Consider the following 23088-nt stretch of genomic DNA (forward strand, 5'->3'; position numbering starts at 1 on the left):
ACCATGAAGATCCCATCCATCCACAGATCTCCAGTATCAGCTATTGATACTGTGTTACGGCCACTATGGGTCGCAACCGGGTTCTTTGATGGTAGAACCAAAATGATAGTATCCAACCCCAAGTCGATAGTACGCTCTCAAGAAAGTGGCTATGTAGTGCATAAAAAAGGAGGGGATGAACAAAACACTGTTCCTCTCGTCAATGTATTAAATATCTTTACACCACGGTTAAGTATATATATGTACACCGTCACCATAAATAATATATAAAGAACAGATAGGCTATTTCTACACTTAAGTACAATCCATTCGCTCAGGATATCACGGGCTCACCATAGCCCGTGCTACATGGACACTTCGTTCTGAGTAGCTAAATCTGAAACAACAACAATAGCTCAGGATATCAAACGTGGTCACGTGCAGAGTTCAACAATCCCCAGTATTTCTTCACTGTCCAGTAGCGTATCCAACCTTACTGGGAAGATCACCAGCGAGTTCACATATGCGTGGGCCAGCCCACTGACAGTGTCATGAGGTGCCTGTTGTTTGGTATCTGGGGCTTTAACTCATATTAAATTATTTGATTATTATGATTAACATAAATCGAAGGACCACCCACTTTTGAGAAAAGAGAGAAAATGAATAAAGGTGATTATTAGACTGACACTATAGAACCAGTGCCTGTGTACGATAATTAACTTGACAATCACTTGAAGATAATGAATAGACTGTATTATTAATTAAAGTGAAAGCCTCAAATAACAACATTGGGGGGTATTTCTAGAAGTTCATACCTGTACCCCAACAACCGCTCTCCAGCTACTCGCTGGCAGAGTACCTCAGCCACACGCTGAGCGGGGTCACAAACCAATACAGGGGTAGCGATCCCCTGGCAGCAGTCTCTAGCGACCAGCTAGCAGCACTACTCAACAGGCACCTCCCTGTTGTCAGTCTCTCCCCTAAGCCAGTCCCAAAGGTACGCCGATCTTTTTCAACAGTAAAGCACTAGCAGCTACCACACTGCTTCATCGGCGGCAGCTTACTTGGTCGTTTCCTGGACCATGTAGGGAGACTCTGGACTGCCCAAGATGAACTGCCGTTTCCTTTACCGCTGCCTCCAGACGTTACCTCTGTGAACACAAAAACGTCATCTATGACCTAGCCGGTACTGGCGAAACTAGGAAATACCACTAACCCACTGGGGAGTTGACATTGTGCTCTGTAGCACCCCATAAGGTGGTGCTGGTCTTGATGCGTCACCTCACCAGAGGTCACTCACAACGACCCCTCTGGCTGACCAAGGCAGGAATCTTTAGCGATTTCCAAGTTTTAGATAGCCACCATTGTGGTGTTTGTGTGTTGCTGAGGAAGTCTTGGTTGTAGGGTTGATATAAAGCCATTGCTTGGTTACTGACTTTAATACTTATAAACGATTACATGACTAGTAGCTACCAAGCTTGGCGGGCGTCCTGTACGCTCTCTTGTTTACCTTTCTCTGCGTCTGAGCCGCAGCACATAGAAAACGGATGGTACCATTTTCTGTGAACATGACATCCCTCCTTTTCTTTAAAAAGAATGAATACAGGATGTCTACCATGCTTGTAGCACAAAGCAAAGTTATTGACACAAAGTAAGTTATTAACATATCAAGAGATATTGCATACATTTAACATTAATTAAGCACACAAAGAATTTAAACAACTTAATCTTTACCACAAAGGATTTCAATGTTAAAAATACATATGCAATGTTAAACAAACATGAAAGAAACTGTAATACAAAGTTACAAAATATTGAATGAGAAATCTGCATTATTCAAACAATATTAAATTTAGTTTAGCATAATAGGTAAATACTTTGCATTACATAGGAACACAATTAATCATCAAATCGTGTAGGGCGTTTAACATGACGTTTAGGACGAGAGTCTCCAAATACCATAATATCCCTTGATGAATTGTTTATTGAGTTATAACTCATTTTTTCTTTATCGTTTGTACGACTTTGCACTTCATCATTTTTCACACTAGTTGGAATCACTTTGAAATAAGCCATATTACGTGTTATACTATGATCTCTATTACTAGCTGTTACCATAGTTCCTTTGACACTAATCACTTTATATGGTTTTGTATCATATGGCATATCTAGCTTTCCCTCTTTTTTCTTTTTAACGAGAACAGTATCTCCAATCTTTATGAACTGTTCCTTTGAACGTTGATCATGAGCAATTTTCATTTTGCCCTTGGCAAGCGCATCCTTCTGAGCGAGACGTTTATCCGTTATCTCGGCTGGCATGACAGGTAGTGCGATCCTCATAAGACGTCCAAATAAAAGTTTACCAGGCGACTTGCCCAGTGTTCCATGCGGTGTTGCACGGTAGTTCCTGAGAAAAGCATACCTAGCTTGTTTCCAGGATCGTCCTTCGGCATGAGCACAGCGTACCGCTTTCATAAGAGGTTGCATGAATCTCTCGACTTCTCCATTTGCTTGAGGATGTAGTGGCATCACACGGCGGTGTTTGAATCCAATATGCTCAGCAAAGTTGACGAAGTCTTGTCCATTGAATGGCGGTCCATTGTCCGTCTTGACAACTTCAGGAATGCCAAAATTTGAAAAGATCTTGTCGAGTTTCGGGATGGCAGCCTTTGCAGATGTGGAAGTGATGATTTCTACTTCTGGATAACGTGAGTGATCATCAATGACTACCATCAAGTACTCTCCAGTTGGTAGCGGTCCGCAGAAGTCCATCGATACTTCCGTCCATGGTGCAGCAGGTAGTGGAGAAGGTTGTAGAGGTGTTGGTCTTGAAGTATCCACTGCAGCTTGGCAAGGGACACAGGCATCATGCATGTCCTTTGCTTGACGATCAATGCCAGGAAACTACACCTTTTCTCGTAGCAGCTGTTTGGTCCTAACAAGACCTTGGTGTCCTTGATGTGCAAGCTTCAGAGCACGTTGCTGGAGAACAGCTGGAATGACGATACGAGTACCTCGCAGCACGATGTCGCGTTGTTGCGTAACACTTAATTCTGTCTGGATGCGTTCAAGTGCTTTGAATGCATCTTGGTCAACTCCTGAGGGTGGGATGCGTGGAAACTTTTTCTTAGTCAATGCATCCACTGTTGCTTGCAGAGTTGGGTCCTCTAGGGTCGCAATACGGATTTCATCAAGAGTGAGAGCCTTAGGGACTGCATCACAGGTTACAGAGTGTACATATTCCTCGGCAACTTGTTGTTGCTTGATGATGGTGAAACTGTTGGCAGGATGTCGACTGATATAATCAGCGGGATTGCCTGCACCCGGCTTGTATTTCACCGTAAAGTTGTATGGTTGCAGACGAAGAGCCCATCTCTCAATGCGAGCTGGTGGTTTGGACTTCGGATTATTGAAGATGGTCTCCAACGGCTTGTGGTCAGTGACTATCGTGGTGAAGGGTGCACCAAGCAGATACACATTGAAGTGTTCACAGCCCCATACAAGAGCAAGAGCTTCCTTCTCTGTCTGACTGTAGCGTTGTTTAACATCTGTGAGAGAACGGCTGGCGTAGGCAATTACTACTCTGGAATCTGGTTGACCAGGTTTGTGTTGGGCTAAAACAGCACCTAAGCCAACAGGACTAGCATCCACCGTTAACTCAGTGTCCATTGATGGATCAAAGTACGCAGCAGTCGCATTCTCTACTAGTGCATCTTTCACAGCATCAAATGCATTTTGCTCGATATCGCTCCAGTACCATGATGCATTTTTCTTCAGGAGCTCACGTAGAGGCCTCGAAATGGTAGCAAAATCTGGAATGAAGCGAGAACAGTAGTTTGCCATTCCCAGAAAACTATGTACTTCAGTGGACGTTGAAGGAGGTGCAGCATTCTTGATATCTGCAACTTTCTTAGGATCTGGAGACAGACCTTTGTCACTAAGTACATATCCAAAGAATTCAATTTTATGTTGATTGAACTCACACTTTGCTCGGCTTAGCGTCAAATTCTTTTTTTCATTTCTCGTAGGCGTTGCAATGTTGCACGAAGAGCTTTGTCGTGTTCAGCTTGGGTACGGCCATAAACAATGATGTCATGAGACATGTTGTCAGCATTAGGTATATCTTGCAATACCTGGCTGATGATGTGCTGGAATACCTCGGCAGCACTGTTAATTCCAAAACTCAGGCGCTTGTACCTATACAGACCTCGATGTGTCGTAAACGTTGTGATGAAGCGACTCTCCTCATCAAGTTCAAGCCGATGATAGCCCTTGTTTAAATCTAACTTGCTGAATACAGTTGCACCATTCAAGCTGTATATCATATCATCTACAGTGGGTGTAGGATGGCGTTCACGCATTATTGCCTTGTTGGGAACACACATGTCTACACAGATGCGTATCTCATCTGGATTCTTCGGCTTTGGTGGCGTGATAATTGGGCTTACCCATGGTGTTGGGCCTGTTACTGGTTCAATGATATCTAGTTCCATCAGCCTATCCAGTTCGGCATCGACTTTCTTGCGAGAATGGAATGGTTGTCGGCGATGTGGTTGGGCAACTGGAATTACATCTGGGTTGATATGCAGATGTACTTTGCTATCAGTATAACAACCTATGGATTTAAATCGATCAGAAAATTCAGCAACAATAGCATCAACATTGTTTGCAGATTCCACTGCTACAGCATTAGAAAGCTGAAGTAGCCCCAATTTGGTTGAAGTCTTGTAACTGAGTAGAGACTCCTTTGCATTCCTAACAACATGGAATGTAGTAGTGAGCATTGCATTCTTTGACTTAATCTCTGCAGTGAAAGTTCCAATCACTGGCAAGGCTACCTTTGAAGCATAGGCAGTGGCTTTGCCATTGTAGTTTTCAAGCTTTGCGAACTGTTTTATAAATTTCTCATAGTAATTCTCATTTCTCATAGCCTTTAGGGGCCTCGTAGCCTGGTGGATAGCGCGCAGGACTCGTAATTCTGTGGCGCGGGTTCGATTCCCGCACGAGGCAGAAACCAATGGGCAAAGTTTCTTTCACCCTGAATGCCCCTGTTACCTAGCAGTAAATAGGTACCTGGGTGTTAGTCAGCTGTCACGGGCTGCTTCCTGGGGGTGGAGGCCTGGTCAAGGACCGGGCCGCGGGGACACTAAAGCCCCGAAATCAACTCAAGATAACTCAAGATAGTGACATTCAGCAATGGTGTCAATGTTTGATCCAGAGTCAATAAGAACTTTGAGACAAATACCAGCAATGTATACTATAGTCTCTGGGTTGTTTGAAAGATCATTCCATTCTGTGATTGCTTGTACTCCATAAGTGTAATTACATTCACTGTCATCTGAGACTGGTTGTAATGAAATGTTGTCTTGTACATTGTTAACATTTTGGATATGAGGTGCAATATTGCGTTTACCACCTCGACCCCTATGACCTGATCCTCGTACAGTGCTTTCATTCACTGACTGTGGTTTCTTGAGTGCGGAACGACACATAGCACCAAAATGACCTAGTTTTCCACACTCATAGCACTTCTTACCTTGAGCAGGACAAACATTATCTTGGTGTGGGTAGTCTCCTCCACAAATGTAACATTTATTGTTGACACCTTCTGATGTGGGTCGTTGTGACTGCTTGAGTCTTGTTCCTTGACCCCATTTGTGATGTGGTTCTCGGTTCAAATTGTTGTTGGGTTTGTCATGATATCTTCTTTGATTACGGTGTCCTCCCTGAACCTTAAGTACCTCATCACTGTTAGTAACAGTGGCAGAACCGTTGTTGGCACTGCACTCCATGACACGAGCATCACGTGCAGCATCTTCCATTCGACGAGCAATATCCAGTATCTTGGTAAGAGAACTTTCATCATCAACAAGTTCTAGAGCTCTTCGACGGAGACGTGTAGATGTGCATGTTTCAATTATTTGCTGTTTGATTTCTTTGTCAACATCAGCAAACTCACAATGGGCTGCTAAACCCTGCAGACGTGTGTGGTATTGATCCACAGTTTCATTAGAGAGTTGTTTGGCTCTCCTGAAATGCATAATTTCCATTGCAGTATTTTGTCTTGGTTTGAAGTGCTCAGTTAATTTGGCTTTGGCAATGTCATAATCTTTGGCACCACCAGTGTCTTTCAGTGTGTCAAAGATGTCACAAACTCTATCACCTGCATAATGAAGTAGAAAGGCACGCTTTTTTCAGCACTTTTGATGTCTGAAACTATCAGCAAATTTTCAAACCTTTTAAGCCATTTGGTCCACCTCTGTGACAGGTTTGTCTGGTCACAGTCAGGATCAAATGCAGGAAACTGAGGTATATTTGCCATTTTTACTGAATAAATGTAAACTTATCACTTAAATGTTCCTCAGAATATTAAACACTTACTGCACTGTATATGTTAGTTAATAATTCACTGTAATTACTTTAATTTTGCAAAGCACACAAGAATTTTAATGCAAAATTTCACAGCAGAGCACAATACAGCAGCAACTGACTTCTTACCTAGCCCTTGTGTACATGTGTTGTTCCTACTCACAGCAACACAGCAGTTGGCAGAAGTTGGAACAGCGGTTGTCAGCAGTTGGTACAGCAGTTGTCACAACAGTCAGTTTACAGCTTGAAGAATTGTAGCACATAGCGCGTTTCGTATACAAAACACCGGGTTTCATATACAGCATCAAAGCGTCGTTTCGTACACAGCGTTGGCACACATAGATCGCAGATTTCTCAGTACACACTGCTCGCTGAAGCTGAAGCTGCACAGGGTTGATATAAAGCCATTGCTTGGTTACTGACTTTAATACTTATAAACGATTACATGACTAGTAGCTACCAAGCTTGGAGTGCGTCCTGTACGCTCTCTTGTTTACTACCTCTCTGCGTCTGAGCCGCAGCACATAGAAAACGGATGGTACCGTTTTCTGTGAACATGACAACCACCAGATGGCATTGTCCATATTACGTACGATTCCCGGGCAGTTCGGGTGCGGACTCCTTGATGGCGCTGGAACTGCCACTCTACCCCCTGACAAGGGTAACGAGTCCGTAACATACTGGTAATGGCTCCAAAGGGCCTCCACTTACGGGCTATTCATATCCGTACTACCTTTTGGGTGGCTTAATCTTTATCAATCAATCAATTAGGGTGGGACACAACACTTCCAAGTAGCACAAGGAAAATTAACTGCGATGTGGTACGAACAAGCCACTGGGTACTCCTTTTTCAAACCTGGCAAAAATATATCCAGAGACATTGCAGTAGCCATACCCGGTCTCTGACTTGGTTACAAATGCTGCTGGGAGGTAATAAACCCAATAGTTAAAGAGTGTCATATCTTTGGAACAGAAGCAGAGGCGCCACTGTTGCACTATTTACTGGAATGTGAAGCAACTGAAGCCCTGCGCATCAAACTCAACATTCATCCAACGACAGCAACTGCATAAGATGCAAATTCCACAACGCCTATAATGGTTAGAAAAGCAGTTGAAGAATGGAGCACACTAGTGAATACTATGCATATATATTTGCCACCAAGATAATATTATTAATACAGAACTAAAACCAGTGTGCTAAAACGGAAACGAAAAAGAAGCATATGTTGCACATCCTGACCCACAAGGAATTGCGAATGGTCGCGTAAAAAAATAGGCAAAAGCTCCAAACTGCCTGATACGAAAGGCAAAAAGAAACTATGAAGTTGGTATATCAAAGGAAGCAAATTCACATAGGATTTGTCTTTGCTTGTCTTGATATACGAACTTCATAGTTTCTTCTTCGTTTGCTGATCTCTTATCTAACAGTTGTTGATAGAAAATAATTGGTAATATATGGAACACTCTACCTGGACATAATTCAAATTTAACAATAATTCATTGTGTCGAAGGACAAGGAACCAGAGTATATATTCATGTTAGGCTTACATCAAGGTTCCCCTTCCCTTAAGTAACTCCTGAGTTCCTACTTACAACTAAGTGAACAGACGAATTATGAGATAGGAAATACGTCCAATCATTTTTGTCCCACCCGGAATTCTCGATTGTGAATGGAAAATAGCACACGACTCTATAAATAATTAACTCTTTGAAATCATATGAACGAACGTATGATATCTTGTGAATCACTTGCTATGTTTATATCGATATAAAAATACACAGTAGATCTGGGCACAAAGTTGAAGATGATATTCAATGCTGAAAAGTCCTAATCTGGGTCAATGACAGGCACAGTTCCCTGGGTGAATGTTGCATGATTAGAAGGGACCTGAGTGGTAGGGATCAGAGTGGCAGGGACCAGAGTTCCAACATGAAGAACAAAACTTAGGTTTAGGAAAATTAATTAAGAATTCCGAATTACATTTAATTAAAAAAAATCCTCTTTTCCTATTCTCCGCATGAAACAATCTAACGACCCAAATTTCATAAGTAAACAATCATATATCACATTCTGCAAATTTCCTCTCCTGAATATTCATATAAGTTTGTGTTAAATAGGTTAAATAAGGAAATCTATGGGTTGACCATTTCATACTTTTTATTGTTTGAAGTAATTAAATTCACAGAACTCACACAAGAATAAAATATGTGTGAATATATAACATATAATGATGACCAAACTTCAACTAACAAGATGGAGACGGATCTCCATCCTCTGGTGTGTGGTTTGGTCATCAACAAATTTCCTGCAGTTATCTCTGTTGCTGATATTGAAAAGTATCACTGTAGCAGTAAATGTTCATATTGTGGTTGTCGTAAATGTACACTCACTGTGGCAGAGCCCTGTCAGTGTTCCTCCAGGCCAGAATGTCAGCCTGGAGTTGGGGCAGGCGACTGTAGGAGCCGTCGACCAGCGGGAGCCGTGTGAAGGGGTCGGGGGCCGACTCCAGCAGTAGGCGGACCAGCGTCGACTCGTCTATCACCCTCTTGGATGGGAGCAGCATCACCGGCGCCTCCATTACCGCCCTCGTCACGCTGTCTCTATACTTCTTTGGGACCACCTTAGAGGATTCCTGAGGCGATACTGACAGATGATGTAAAAAGCTGAAATCTGTTGTCTGCTTACTAAGGAGAGAGAACCGCTGTGCGTGGTCACGTTTTAGAATCTGAGAAACAGATATAAATCTTTCCTCTGTAGATATTTTTTGGAAAATATCATTTAAACCAGCGACGAGATCCTCATAATAATTGGAATATTCTCCAACCTTGAGCTGAAACGCAGAGCACACTGTAACTGCAGAAGTTGTGATAGTAACCAGGAACGCTGCAGCGGCCTGAGCCAGTCCGGGAACCCCATAAGCTGTGGGAGTTGTGCCAACCAACATCTTATAGGTATGCAAAATGTCGTTGAACGTGTATAAAGTCCATTCTATATAACGAGGATGTCCCATGTCTATAAAATTTAGTTTTTTCGCTAGATCACCCTCCACCTTTTCTTTTAAAAGCTTCACCAGATGGTTGAAAAAGAATGCTTCTGGTCCAATCTTAAGACTCTTTACCTGGTCCACAGCTGCAGCAGCGACCCCATCAAGGTGTCCCCATTTATTAAGGCTATCTAACACACCCTTGAGAGGGTGAAAGAGGGTTACCTTCTCCATGAAAATGTTCATCAGATGGTCCAGAGTCATGTAGCGACTAGTGTTGACCAACCCTGCAGCTGCTTGCGTACCCGAGGCGGCATTCTGAAGGTACGTCTCTGGCCACATCCCGACTAAGTGCAGCAGTTCCAGCCGCAGGTGCGGGTTGGGGCACACTTCACTGTCGCTGAACATGGTGAGTACCCAGGGTTTTAAAGTAGTAGACTCGAGTGCGGCAAAATTTGAATTGTTGTTATTCGCCCAGCACTTTGCTAGATCAATAATTTCCCAGATAACGTCCTCCCATTGCCCTGTTATTCTCACCGACCTCGTTGCCATACGTTTGGAGAGAGATAAGGTCCATAAAAGTCCAAGCTGGACTTCGCAATCATGTAAACTCGATGAATGTTGAAACTGTGACATTTTTATTGGTCCTATAATCCTTGGATTCGTGTAAAACACATGTATTCTCTCTGAATGTTGATGCCTACTAAAATAATTAATGTTTTCCTTTGACATGTCTATTTGTTTGACATGTCGACGTGCTTAGGAAAAACAGGAAAAACCCCCTACGCCTACGACGTGCTTAGGAAAAAAACAGGAAAAACCCCCTACGCCTACGACGTGCTTAGGAAAAACAGGAAAAACCCCCTACGCCTACGACGTGCTTAGGAAAAAACAGGAAAAACCCCCTACGCCTACGACGTGCTTAGGAAAAAAACAGGAAAAACCCCCTACGCCTACGACGTGCTTAGGAAAAAAACAGGAAAAACCCCCTACGCCTACGACGTGCTTAGGAAAAACAGGAAAAACCCCCTACGCCTACGACGTGCTTAGGAAAAAACAGGAAAAACCCCCTACGCCTACGACAGGCATAGGAAAAACCCCCTACGCCTACGACAGGCATAGGAAAAACCCCCTACGCCTACGACAGGCATAGGAAAAAACAGGAAAAACCCCCTACGCCTACGACAGGCATAGGAAAAACCCCCTACGCCTACGACAGGCATAGGAAAAAACAGGAAAAACCCCCTACGCCTACGACAGGCATAGGAAAAAACAGGAAAAACCCCCTACGCCTACGACAGGCATAGGAAAAAACAGGAAAAACCCCATCGCACGTCGTAGGCGTACTTCCCACTACGTAGTAGTGGGAAGTACGCCTACGACGTGCGATTTTCATTTTTTCCTAAGCACGTCGTAGGCGTAGGGGTTTTTTCCTGTTTTTTCCTAAGCACGTCGTAGGCGTAGGGGGTTTTTCCTGTTTTTTCCTATGCCTGTCGTAGGCGTAGGGGGTTTTTCCTGTTTTTTCCTATGCCTGTCGTGGGCGTAGGGGGTTTTTCCTATGCCTGTCGTAGGCGTAGGGGGTTTTTCCTGTTTTTTCCTATGCCTGTCGTAGGCGTAGGGGGTTTTTCCTATGCCTGTCGTAGGCGTAAGGGGTTTTTCCTGTTTTTTCCTATGCCTGTCGTAGGCGTAGGGGTTTTTTCCTATGCCTGTCGTAGGCGTAGGGGTTTTTTCCTATGCCTGTCGTAGGCGTAGGGGTTTTTTCCTGTTTTTTCCTATGCCTGTCGTAGGCGTAGGGGGTTTTTCCTGTTTTTTCCTATGCCTGTCGTAGGCGTAGGGGGTTTTTCCTGTTTTTTCGTATGCCTGTCGTAGGCGTAGGGGGAAGTACGCCTACGACGTGCAATTTTCATTTTTTCCTATGCACGTCGTAGCTTCAGGGGTTTTTGATAGCTACGACGTGCAATTTTCATTTTTTCCAAAGCACGTCATAGCTTCAGGGGTTTTTGATAGCTACGACGTGCAATTTTCATTTTTTCCAAAGCCGGTCGTAGCTTCAGGGGTTTTTGATAGCTACGACCAGCTTTTTTCATTTTTTCCAAAGCCGGTCGTAGCTTCATGGGTTTTTCCTGTTTTTTTTCCCTATGTCGGTCGTAGCATGTGGGGTTTTTCCTGTTTTTTTTTTTCCTAAGCCTGTCGTAGCATCATGGGTTTTTGTGAATTTTTTTGTTCCTATGCTGGTCTTAGCATCATAGTTTTTTGTTCCTATGCCGGTCGTAGCATCATAGTTTTTTGTTCCTAGGGATTAAAAAGCTGGTCCCTGGCATCCCCAAATTTCGTTGGCTTAGTGACCCTGCACAGACATTGCTAATGGTCAATGACGTCACCAGGTAGCCGCTCAGCATTCCTGCACCGGCATGTTCGAGGGGATTAAAAAGCCTGTCGTAGCATCATGGGTTTTGCGATACAACAGTGTCCTTGAAACCTAATATAAAATACCATCATCCCTAGTCTATTTTTAATTTCATATTTACTTCTAACAATGAGACAAATAAGAAGCAAAATCAGAAATATTCAGGCACAGGCGGGAGTGGAGAGGAGAGAGATAATGTATGAGAGAAGTCAAACCATGCAACACTACATGTATGTGAGTCAAAACACCCATTTCACTTATGGTAAAAGGAGAAATGCTTGGAGTGACTCTGTGTACATGCGGCTCAGGCTTGGGTACAAATATTACTGGGAATATGGGATAGATGTTCATGGTAATGACACGAAGTGTAAACTATGTGGTATGTTAGGGTCTCACACCCTTGCCCATTATATTCTTGATTGTCCGTTGATTAATGTATATAGAAACACTGAGATAAGGACTGTTCCTGAACAAATAGCCTGGATGTGTCACAACGGAAAGGTTGATGATATTCTTGAGAGATATAAGAATTTTGCACCAAGATTGTAATATTTTGTTGAATTATCTGCAGGTGTCTTGCAAATTGTCTATACAGTATAACTAGGTCATAAATGTATTTGTGTGTACGTCTGATACCATACTACTTGTGAGGGAGGAAATGTATATTTTTACCTCTCAGAATGTTTGGTAATGTGTTTATTTGTGATGTGTGTCTATGTATATATTAACACGTTGTACTGAATGGGGTGAGAATAGCTTGAGCTACCTCATCCCTTTGTGTGTATTTTACCTCAATAAACTTATTTCAATTTCAATTTCAATTTCAATTGCTTTTATAATTAGGTGTGGACTACGTAATGAAGGTGATTGATTGATAAAGATTAAGCCACCCAAGAGGTGGCACGGGCATGAATAGCCCGTAAGTGGTACAATTTTTTTTTTCCCAGTGTTCTGAGGTTGCATTTAACCATCCAGCTGTTATCGTGGGGGAGGATACTGCTTCACAGTCTTTATGAGGGTGTCCAGCTGCTGGACACCTTTGTTGACCAGGAGAGTGGCTGTGTTGATGGCTTCAGGGTGGCCACTGCATGATTCAGGAACTCTTAAAGCTCTTCTAAGGTCATTGGTTGCTTCACATTCCAGAAGATAGTGAAGTAATGGCTTTTCTGTGACAGTTTGGCAGAAGATGCACTCTCTCTCTCGGGGTTCACCAATCTCCCAGTTGCACCTGTAACCTAGACGTAGTCTATATAGCCTAACTGCTATTTCCCTGTGGATTCCTTTTGGGATATTTAACCTTTCTAATTTGGTTGCCTGAAGATACCATGTTGCAGATGGTGAACCTTCAGCTATTCTCTGGTGTAGGTAGGCTTTGTTGAGATGTGAGAGTTTTTTGGTGATGATGTTTTTTATGTTCTCTAGGCTGGGTTGAATTGTTTTATGTATCACTGGATGACGAGTTGCCAATTTAGCAATTTCATCAGCTTTTTCATTTAATGGGATTCCAATATGGGATGGGATCCAGTTTAAAGTTATGTTGAGGCCTTTGCCTTTAGCGACTGCTCCTTGATACAAAATGGTGGTAATTATTTCCACATTATCTTTCCACTGTTTTTGTCCTAGTATTTGAAGTGCAGCTTTTGAGTCTGTGTGTATGATTGCATTTTTAGTGTTTTGTGCAATCACATATGCGAATGCCTGTTGTATGGCGAACAGCTCAGTTTGGGTTGATGATACTAGTCCTCCCAGTCTCCAATATGCCTGTACGCTGGCCGTGCAAAGAGCAGCGCCAGCTGCTTAAGTCCTTCTGGAGCCTCACCCTTTAATAAGGCCAAAATCTGACTTTGTTTACCAGACCATATGAAGTAATATGAAATTAAAAATAGACTAGGGATGATGGTATTTTTACATTAGGTTTCAAGGTCACTGTTGTATCGCAAAACACACGACTCATAGACCGGCTTTTTAATCTCTTCGAACATGCCGGTGCAGGAACGCTGAGCGGCTAGCTGGTGACGTCATTGACCATTAGCAATGTCTGTGCAGGGTCACTAAGCCAACGAAATTTGGGGATGCCAGGGACCGGCTTTTTAATCCCTAGGCAAGTTGATTCGAGAAAACCCAGGGTGCGTAGACCGTGCCCGGAAAAAACAAAAACGCACTGTCTATGGCGTACCTGAATCCGGGATGAGTAGACCGTGCCCTGGAAAAAACAAAAACGCACGGTCTATGGCGTACCTGAATCAGGGATGCGTAGACCGTGCCCCGGAAAAAACAAAAACGCACGGTCTATGGCGTACCTGAATCCGGGATGAGTAGACCGTGCCCCGGAAAAAACAAAAACGCACGGTCTTACTTACTTATTATAAGAAACCCCCGAGGTGATACGAAAACCTTGTTTGCAAACCAGTATTTACTCAAGTTTTAACTGAATCTAAATAACATGATGCTCGTTCGTGGCAGTTTCTATTTATATCCTCCAAAACTAATTCATAAATATGTCTAACCTACATTTCAAACAAACAAGGGATCCGGCATATATTATATTTCGTGTTAATTGGTTCCCAAAATCTACAACCCTATTACCGAACCAGTATTTACCCAGGTCTTTCCTAAATCTATACTAATCAAATTTATACCCATGACACAGAGAAATCACATTATCTTGATATATTTGTTTAAGGAATGGCATGTATGCTCGGCATGGAGTGCATTTATTTTAGTCTGGGGTTATTATTGTTGCCAACTCGTTGGAACCTGTGGTGGGAAGGGTTTGTTTGGGTTTAAACTGTTAATAGATGGTGTTATGGGAATTGATATGGAGAAATGAGGTAATTAAAGTTGGTGGGGGAAACAAATTGGTAAAGTGTACAGGGAAAGAGAAGTGCCTCAAAATAACAATACACTTAGGGTATGTTACACGAGCAGTAGGAGTTTAAGAAACAGAATAAACGATTTAAATGCATTTGTCTGCACAGAAAAAATATATATTATTGTTCTTACCGAAACGTGGATGAATGTAGAAAATAGAGAACTATTAGCTGAAAATCAAATCAATGGATTTAAACTATTTCCCACAGATAAATATATTAGACGAGGAGCGGGAGTAGCCATATATGTTAGTGAAAATTTGAAATGGAGTCTCAAAAAGGTAATCAAAACTGAGGCACACACAGAAACTATTTGGATAGAATTAAACGAAAAAGCAAATAATCTCATAATACAGGCCACCAAACTTAGACAGGATGGAAGCAATGCACCTTTGGGATGAAATATGTAGAGCATCTAGGTCTAGCAGTATTTGGGTCATGCGTGACATTAATTTAAGTGGAATAAATTAGTTTAACAGAATTGGGAATAATGAAGCAGAAGATTTCCTAGAATTAATTGACGATTTCTTTCTTACGCAACACATTAAGGAAACAACGCGGGAAAATAATATTTTAAATTTAGTGTTAACTAACAGGGAAACACAAATTAATGACATCGAAATAGGGAGTGAGCTAGTAAACAGTGATCACAAAGAAATCCGATTTAGCATAGAATGGAATAGACCTGCTAGAGAAAATTCTGGTGAAGTGCCAGATTTTCGAAAAGCTGAATTTAATATCCAAAAATTTTGGGGGGTCAAATAGATTGGAAAGTCTTGGGCATAGGGTGGGCCGGCCTTGGAGCGAGACGTGAACCCAGCGATAGGTGATGAAAAAAAGGGATTTTGGTGTGGATTCAAAATATAACTTATTTAAAAATATTCTAAGCAAAGCACAGGAACGTAGTATACCATACAAATTGAATAGATCGAATACTAATGATCCGGAATGGATAACAAAGGATCTGAAGAACCTTATTGGTAGAAAGAGAGCTTGGTACAAAAGGATTAAAATTGGGAAGTCAGTTTAGAACAAGAATTCGTACAACTAGTTAGAAATGTTAAAAAAGAGAAGGAAAACAAAACGAAGCTATGAAGTTCGCATAGCAGGCCAAGCAAAGGCAAATCCTAAAGGTTTTTTTTCAGTTATATCGAACACAAATTAGGGAAAGGATAGGTTCATTAAAAACTGGGACAGGTCAGATAACTGGTAACAAGGAAAATATGAGTAGTATTTTTTAATAAATATTTTATCTCCGTATTTACAAAAGAGGAATTTAACAATATGCATTCAACTGAACAAGTCTATGCGGGTGGGGACGAGGACAGGTTGACTAGTTTAGCAGTTACTGCAGTTACTACGGAGGATGTAATAAAACAAATAGTGAAACTCAAGCCAAACAAATCCCCAGGGCCGGACAAAGTGTTAGCCATGGTCTTCGAGGAATGCAAAGAGGAGCTTTGTGAGCCATTGTCTACCATATTTAATAAGTAATTATAGTCAGGCAGAGTGCCAGAGTCTTGGAAGGTTGCTAATGTGGTACCAATTTTCAAGAATGGAGATAGATCACTTGCGTCAAACTATCAGCCAATTAACTAAATGTCTATTGTGGGAAAGATACTTGAATTGATAACTGCAAATATCATTCGTCATCATCTTGAAAAATATAAATTAATAAATGATTCACAACATGGGTTTACAAATGGCTGTTCATGTTTAACAAATATGCTATAATTTTATTCCAGCATAATTGAGGCAGTTGATAGTGGTAAGGTTTGTAACGTGTCTTGTAACTCTATCATCATTACGTAGCCTCAAACCTTACATTTGTCAGCATTAAACTGCATCTGCCAAATTTTTGGCAGAAGGAAAGATTTAGGAAAAACCTGGGTAAATACTGGTTCGGTAATAAGGTTATTGATTTGTGGAACCAATTACCACGTAACATAATAGAAGTGGGGTCTCTTGATTGTTTCAAACGTGGGTTGGACATAGGAGCTGCGGTGTATGGGCCAATAAGCCGTTGTTGTTGTTTAAGATTCAGCTATTGGGAACAAAAAGTTCCAAGTAGCACGGGCTATGGTGAGCCCGCATTAGACTTACCTGGCACAGGAGCGGGGCTGTAACTTGCCAATAAGCTGTTGTTGTTGTTATAGATTCAGCTACTCGGAGCAGCTGGACACCCTCATAAAGACTGTGAAGCAGTATCCTCCCCCGCGATAACAGCTTGATGGTTAAGTGCAACCTCAGAATACTGAGAAAAAAAAAATTGTACCACTTACGGGCTATTCATGCCCATGCCACCTCTTGGGTGGCTTAATATTTATCAATCATCGGAACAAGTTCCAAGTAGCACGGGCTATGGTGAGCCCGCATTAGACTTACCTGGCACAGGAGCGGGGCTGTAACTTGCCAATAAGCTGTTGTTGTTGTTATAGATTCAGCTACTCGGAACAAGTTCCAAGTAGCACGGGCTATGGTGAGCCCGTAGTGGACTTACCTGGCACAGAAGCAGGGCTGTAACTGGCCAATAAGCCATCTGCAGTTACCTTTATTCTTATGTACATTGTTCATTACTTCCCCACCTTGTGAACTGAGAGCATTAATTCATTAGCTCCCTCACCTCTCATTAATCTAAGATTGATTGATTGATAAAGATTAAGCTACCCAAGAGGTGGCACGGGCATGAATAGCTCGTAAGTGGTGGCCCTTTTGGGCCATAACCAGTATCAGTAGATGATACTGGAGATCTGTGGAGGTGCGACTGCACCCTGCGTGACGGGAGATGTCTCCCGTTCATCATTAATCTAATGTCGGGGGCTACATTTATCTTCGAAATTCTCTCCCCAATACTATATATGTTCAATTCCATCCTCATTATCTCAAAAATAAAAGGGAATATCTGAAATGTAGTCTTAAACAGAGAATCAAAGCTGAGTCACACACAGAAACTATTTGGCTAGAATTAAACGAAAAAGAAAATAATCTTAAAATGGGAGTTATATACAAGCTACCAAACATAGATAGAATGGAAGCAATGCATTTATGGGATGAAATATCAAGAGCATCAAGGTCTAACAGTATTTGTGTCATGTGTGACTTTAATTTTAGTGGAATAAACTGGTTTAACTGAACAGGGAATAATGAACCTGAAGATTTTCTAGAATTAATTGGCGATCGCTTTCTTAAGCAACACATAAAGGGAACAGTGATCACAACTAAATCAGATTTAGCATAGAATGAAATAGAGCTGTAGGAGATAATTCCGTTAGTGCCAGATTTTCGAAAAACTGATTTTAATAGGCTTAATTTTTTGGGGGGTGAAATAGATTGGAAAGTCTTGGGCATGGGGCGGGGGGGGGCAGGTCTTGGAGGAGACGTGAACCCAGCGATGGGTGATGAAAAAAAGGGAGTTCGATGTGGATTCAAAATATAACTTATTTAAAAAGTTATAAGTTTTTGTAAACTTTTTTATAAAAGCGTTTTTTCAGTTATATCGAACAAGAATTAGGGAAAGGATAGGTCCATTAAAAACTGAGACAGGCCAGATAACGGATAATGACGAAGAGATGAGTAGTACTTTTAATAAATATTTTATCTCTGTATTTACTAGAGAGGAACTTAGCAATATGCCTTCAGCCGAACAAGTCTATGTGGGTGGGGACGAAGACAGGTTGACAAGTTTAGCAGTTACCAGGGAGGATGTAATTAAACAAATTTTGGAACTCAAACCAAACAAATCCCCAGGGCCGGACGAAGTGTTTGCCAGGGTACTCAAGGAATGCAAAGAGGAGCTTTGCGAGTCATTGTTTACCATATTTAATAAATCATTAGTCAGGTAGAGTGCCAGTGCACTCTACCTGACTCTACGTGGAAGGTTGCTAATGTGGTTCCAATTTGTAAGAAATGAGATAAATTATTTGCGTCAAACTACTGGCCAATTAGCCTAAAGTCTATTGTGGGAAAGTAATTTAAATCGATAATTGCAAATACCATTCGTCTTCATCTTGAAAAACATAAATTAATAAACGATTCCAAACATGGTTTTACAAATGGCCGTTTCCGTTTAACGAATTTGCTATAATTTTACTTCAGCACAGTTGAGGCAGTTGATAGTGGTAAGGATTGTGATGTTGTGTACCTTGACTTTAGCAAAGCTTTTGATACAGTGCCACATGAAAGACTGATTAAAACAATAGAGGCTCATGGTATTGGTAGTGCTATATTAAGTTGGTTTAGGGCATGGCGATACCAAAGGAAACAGAGAGTTAGTATAAATGGGGTTAAGTCAGAGTGGGAAATGTTGTAAGTGGAGTGCCTCAAGGCTCTGTCCTGGGACCTCTGTTATTAATAATATATATAAATGATTTACATTCAGATTTGAGGAGCAATATTTGAAAATTTGCCGATGATACAAAAATCGGGAGGGAAATAAACATGGAAAAAGACTCACTATCACTTCAAGATGATCTAAATAGGGTTTTGAAATGGTCAAAAGATTGGCAGATGCAGTTTAATGCTGACACATGTAAGGTTCTGAGGCTAGGTAATGATGATAGAGTTACCAGATACGAGCTAGATGGTGTTGAGATTGTGAAGTTGGATTGTGAGAGGGATCTGGCGTTATGATTAGCAAAAATTTAATACCAAAAAATCAATGCCTAAATGTTCATAATAGGGCAAATAGGACACTGGAATTTATTGATCGTAGCGTTAGTAAGAAGACACCTGGTGTTGTTCTTCAGCTATATCTTGCTCTGGTTAGGCCCCATTTAGATTATGCAGTTCAATTTTGGTCGCCGTACTATAGAATGGATATAAATTCACTAGAACGCGTCCAGTGTAGGATGACAAAGTTAATCCCGCAAACTAGAAACCTGTCTTGTGAAGAAAGATTGACAAAGCCTAAATTAAATTTGAACAAATGAACAAATCCACAAGAGCCGTGACGAGGATTCGAACCTGCGTCCGGGAGCATCCCAGGGAGCATTCATTCTTAAATTACATTATCTAGAAAAGTGAAGAATTAGGGGTGACATGATAGAGGCGTACAAGTTGATAAATGGATATAACAAATGAGATATTAATAGGGTGTTAAAAGTATCAACACAAGACAGAACTCGAAACAATTGGTATAAATTAAATAAATTTAGATTTCGGAAAGACCTGGGTAAATACTGGTTTAGTAACAGGGTTGTTGATTTTTGGAACCAATTATCACGTAACGTGGTGGAGGTGGGGTCCCTTGATTGTTTTAAACGTGGGTAGGACATAAGTGGGATTGCGTGGTTATAAATATGGGCCAATAAGACTACTGCAGTTACCTTTACTCTTATGTTCTTATGTAACATAGTAGACGTAGGATCCCTTGATTGTTTCAAGCGTAGGTTAGATATATTTGAATGAGTTTGAGTGGATATAAATATTACCTGCCTCGTATGGGCCAATAGGTCTTCTGCAGTTACCTTCATTGTTATGTTCTTATGAATGAGCATAACAAAGGGGATAGTAATAAGGTAATTAATATATCAACACAAAATTGAAGACGTAACGATGGTTATAATTTCGACAAGTATAACATACTACTACTTTGGATAACATACTACTTTGTAACAAATTATCTGGTAACATAATGTACGTGGGGTGTCTTCACTGTTTCAAGTGTAGGTTAGACATATATGAATGAGTCTGAGAAGATATATATAAGAGCTGCCACGCATGGACCAATAGGCCGTCTGCATATTTCCGTTGTATACTTCACTTTTCACTTCACTTTACCGCCCTTGTTGTATAAAAGTCGGCGCGGGGATCCATAAGACTATTACGGGCTATTCATGTCCGTGCCACCTCTTGGGTGGCTTAATCTTTATCAATCAATCAATCATAAGACTCCTGTGGTGTGTCCATTACGGGGGCTCACCATAGCCCGTGCTGCTCGAAACTTCTTTTTCCAGCAGCTGATTCTTAAACAACAACAACAATAACAACAACCGCTCAGGTCACCGCTCAGCATGCAGCCTCGCACTCTAGTGAGCAGCTTTCAGCTCAATATCCTTATGTCCCAGACCCAATATATTGGTCAAGGCGCTTATGCTAAAGTGGGGCGCGTTCCCTGGGACGGCGGACATGCCATCCTGAAGATGATGAAGCGTAACTCTGAAAGGGACTTCAGGAGAGAGCTGATTATCATGGAAAGATTGGATACTGCTGGAGGAGCTCCCAAGATCCTGGGACTGTGCTATAACCCAAGAGCCATAGTGATGTCTTCCCGGGGCGAGATAACACTCGCTACAGCACTCCAGCATAACCTACCAGACTGGTACATGGTCTATATTGTGTTAAAGGTTGGTCAGTGCCTGCGCGAGGTCCACGAGCGGGGAGTTATACATGGTGACATTCACGCCTCCAATGTCATGGTCACCCTCTCTCCTGACTTCTGTAAGCCACCTGAAGTATTCCTTATTGACTTCGGAATGTCGGGTCTCAGCCCAGAGGCCCTGTCGACCTTCAGCCCAGAGGACCTGGCGTGTCTGGGGGATACACAGATGGTACATGAAAACCTGACATACTCTCATGATGTCAAGTGTTTGGGCATTATGCTGTTAGAAATCAGTTTCTTGATGAAGACAAGCCTTGCGTCTGTAAGAAACATATTTGAAATGGCTACGCCAAGTGAGAGAGAGCCAGCTGCCCTCGACGACGTTCTTCAGAGGCTGAACACTGTACTTACTGACGACTTCAATATTAACATCTGAGCCCAGCTTCGAGCAGTCTACGGCCTCAACCTCCTCCAAGGCTTCTACTCAAGTCGAACCTTCAACGTTATCCTTGTCTCCCATGTATGACCCTGACAGACCTGGGAGAAACAGACCTGTTTCCACACCTGGGTTGTCAACTCTTCTAATTAATCTAATCGTTTTGTGTACTTTGCGTATATGTTAATTATTTTAATAAATTATAAATAAGGCAAATTTGTGATTTCAAAGACTTAAGAGAGTAATCTAGGTCAAGTGAGAGAGGGGAAACTGTTGTCATTGCCTCCAGTTCAAGTTCAAGTATGTTTATTGAGACAAGAAAGAAATACGTCTCAAAGGGATAGAGTAGCTTAGGCTATTTCTACCCCCCTCTACTTTAAGTCCCTTAAGGGGCGCACAAATTCAGTAGGTACAAATAGACAATTAACATTACAAGAAACACATTTAACATTGCAGATTAATATAGTAAGCACAGCATATAATTGTTACACTCTTGAGGCAAAATTCTTGTAGCTCCTAAGTATACTGTCTATCATACCATTATTTCCATACTATCTATATACCATTATATTACATTCCATACTATCATTACCATTATATTACATTCCATACTATCATTACCATGATTAAAATTCGACATACTCAGCCCCTGCCAGTTTGGCTTCCGGTCCCAAAAGAGCACCAACGATGCAATCATTAGTCTCCTTGACGTTATCTACTCAGCCCTTGACAAAAATGAGTTTCCGATTGGACTTTTCATTGACCTAAGAAAAGCCTTTGATACTGTTAATCACAACTACCTCTTACTTAAACTCCAGCATTATGGAATCTGAGGCCTTGCCCTTGACTACATCCGATTCTATCTTAGTGACAGACACCAATATGTAACCATCAATGATACAACTTCTTCCACTCTACCAATTACCGTTGGAGTGCCACAGGGCAGTATCTTAGGACCTCTTCTATTTCTTATATATATAAACGATCTGCCTAATGTCTCTAATATTCTCAAACCTATATTGTTTGCTGACGATACTACCCTTATCTATTCAGACCTCAACCCACATACACTAAATAATGTTGTGAATAATGAAATAAAAAAAGTCCACTTATGGATGTCAACAAACAAACTAACATTAAATATCATAAAGACTTACTACATCTTATTTGGAAGCAAATCATCAAATGCAATTCAGCTACAGATAGACAACATTAACATCAGTAATAAAAATGATGGCAAGTTTCTTGGCCTATTCCTTGACAAGAAACTCAACTTCAGCACCCACATTCAACACATAACCAAGAAAGTCTCTAAGACAGTTGGTATACTCTCCAAAATCAGATATTATGTTCCTAACTCTGCTCTCCTCTCACTATATTATGCACTAATCTACCCCTATCTTAGTTATGGTATCTGTACATGGGGGTCTACCACTGCAAACCACCTTAAGCCCATCATCACGCAGCAAAAATCAGCTATCAGAATAATAACTAACTGCTTTCAGACAACACTCAGCTCCCTTGTTTAAATCCCTAAACTTGCTAAATATTAACTCCCTCCACACATTCTCCTGTGTCAACTACATTTACAAAACCCTGTTCTTAAATGCAAACCATGCTCTGAAACTCTCCCTGGACAGATGTAATAGGACCCATTATCACCGCACCAGAAATAAATATCTCTTTGACATCCCCAGGGTCAAACTTAATCTGTGTAAATACTC

General features: G+C 41.5%; 1 protein-coding gene across 1 annotated transcript; it reads left to right on the forward strand.

Annotated features, from left to right (window-relative positions):
* The first annotated feature begins 20620 nt into the window (after nt 1–20620).
* Nucleotides 20621–21364, forward strand: LOC138351154 (probable serine/threonine-protein kinase mkcF). Its single transcript, XM_069302790.1, has one exon. It carries the CDS (start codon nt 20621–20623, stop codon nt 21362–21364), a length of 744 nt encoding a protein of 247 aa, XP_069158891.1.
* Nucleotides 21365–23088: the final 1724 nt, after the last annotated feature.

The sequence above is a fragment of the Procambarus clarkii genome, chromosome 48 (genome assembly GCF_040958095.1).
Source record: "Procambarus clarkii isolate CNS0578487 chromosome 48, FALCON_Pclarkii_2.0, whole genome shotgun sequence".
Lineage (NCBI taxonomy): Eukaryota > Metazoa > Arthropoda > Malacostraca > Decapoda > Cambaridae > Procambarus > Procambarus clarkii.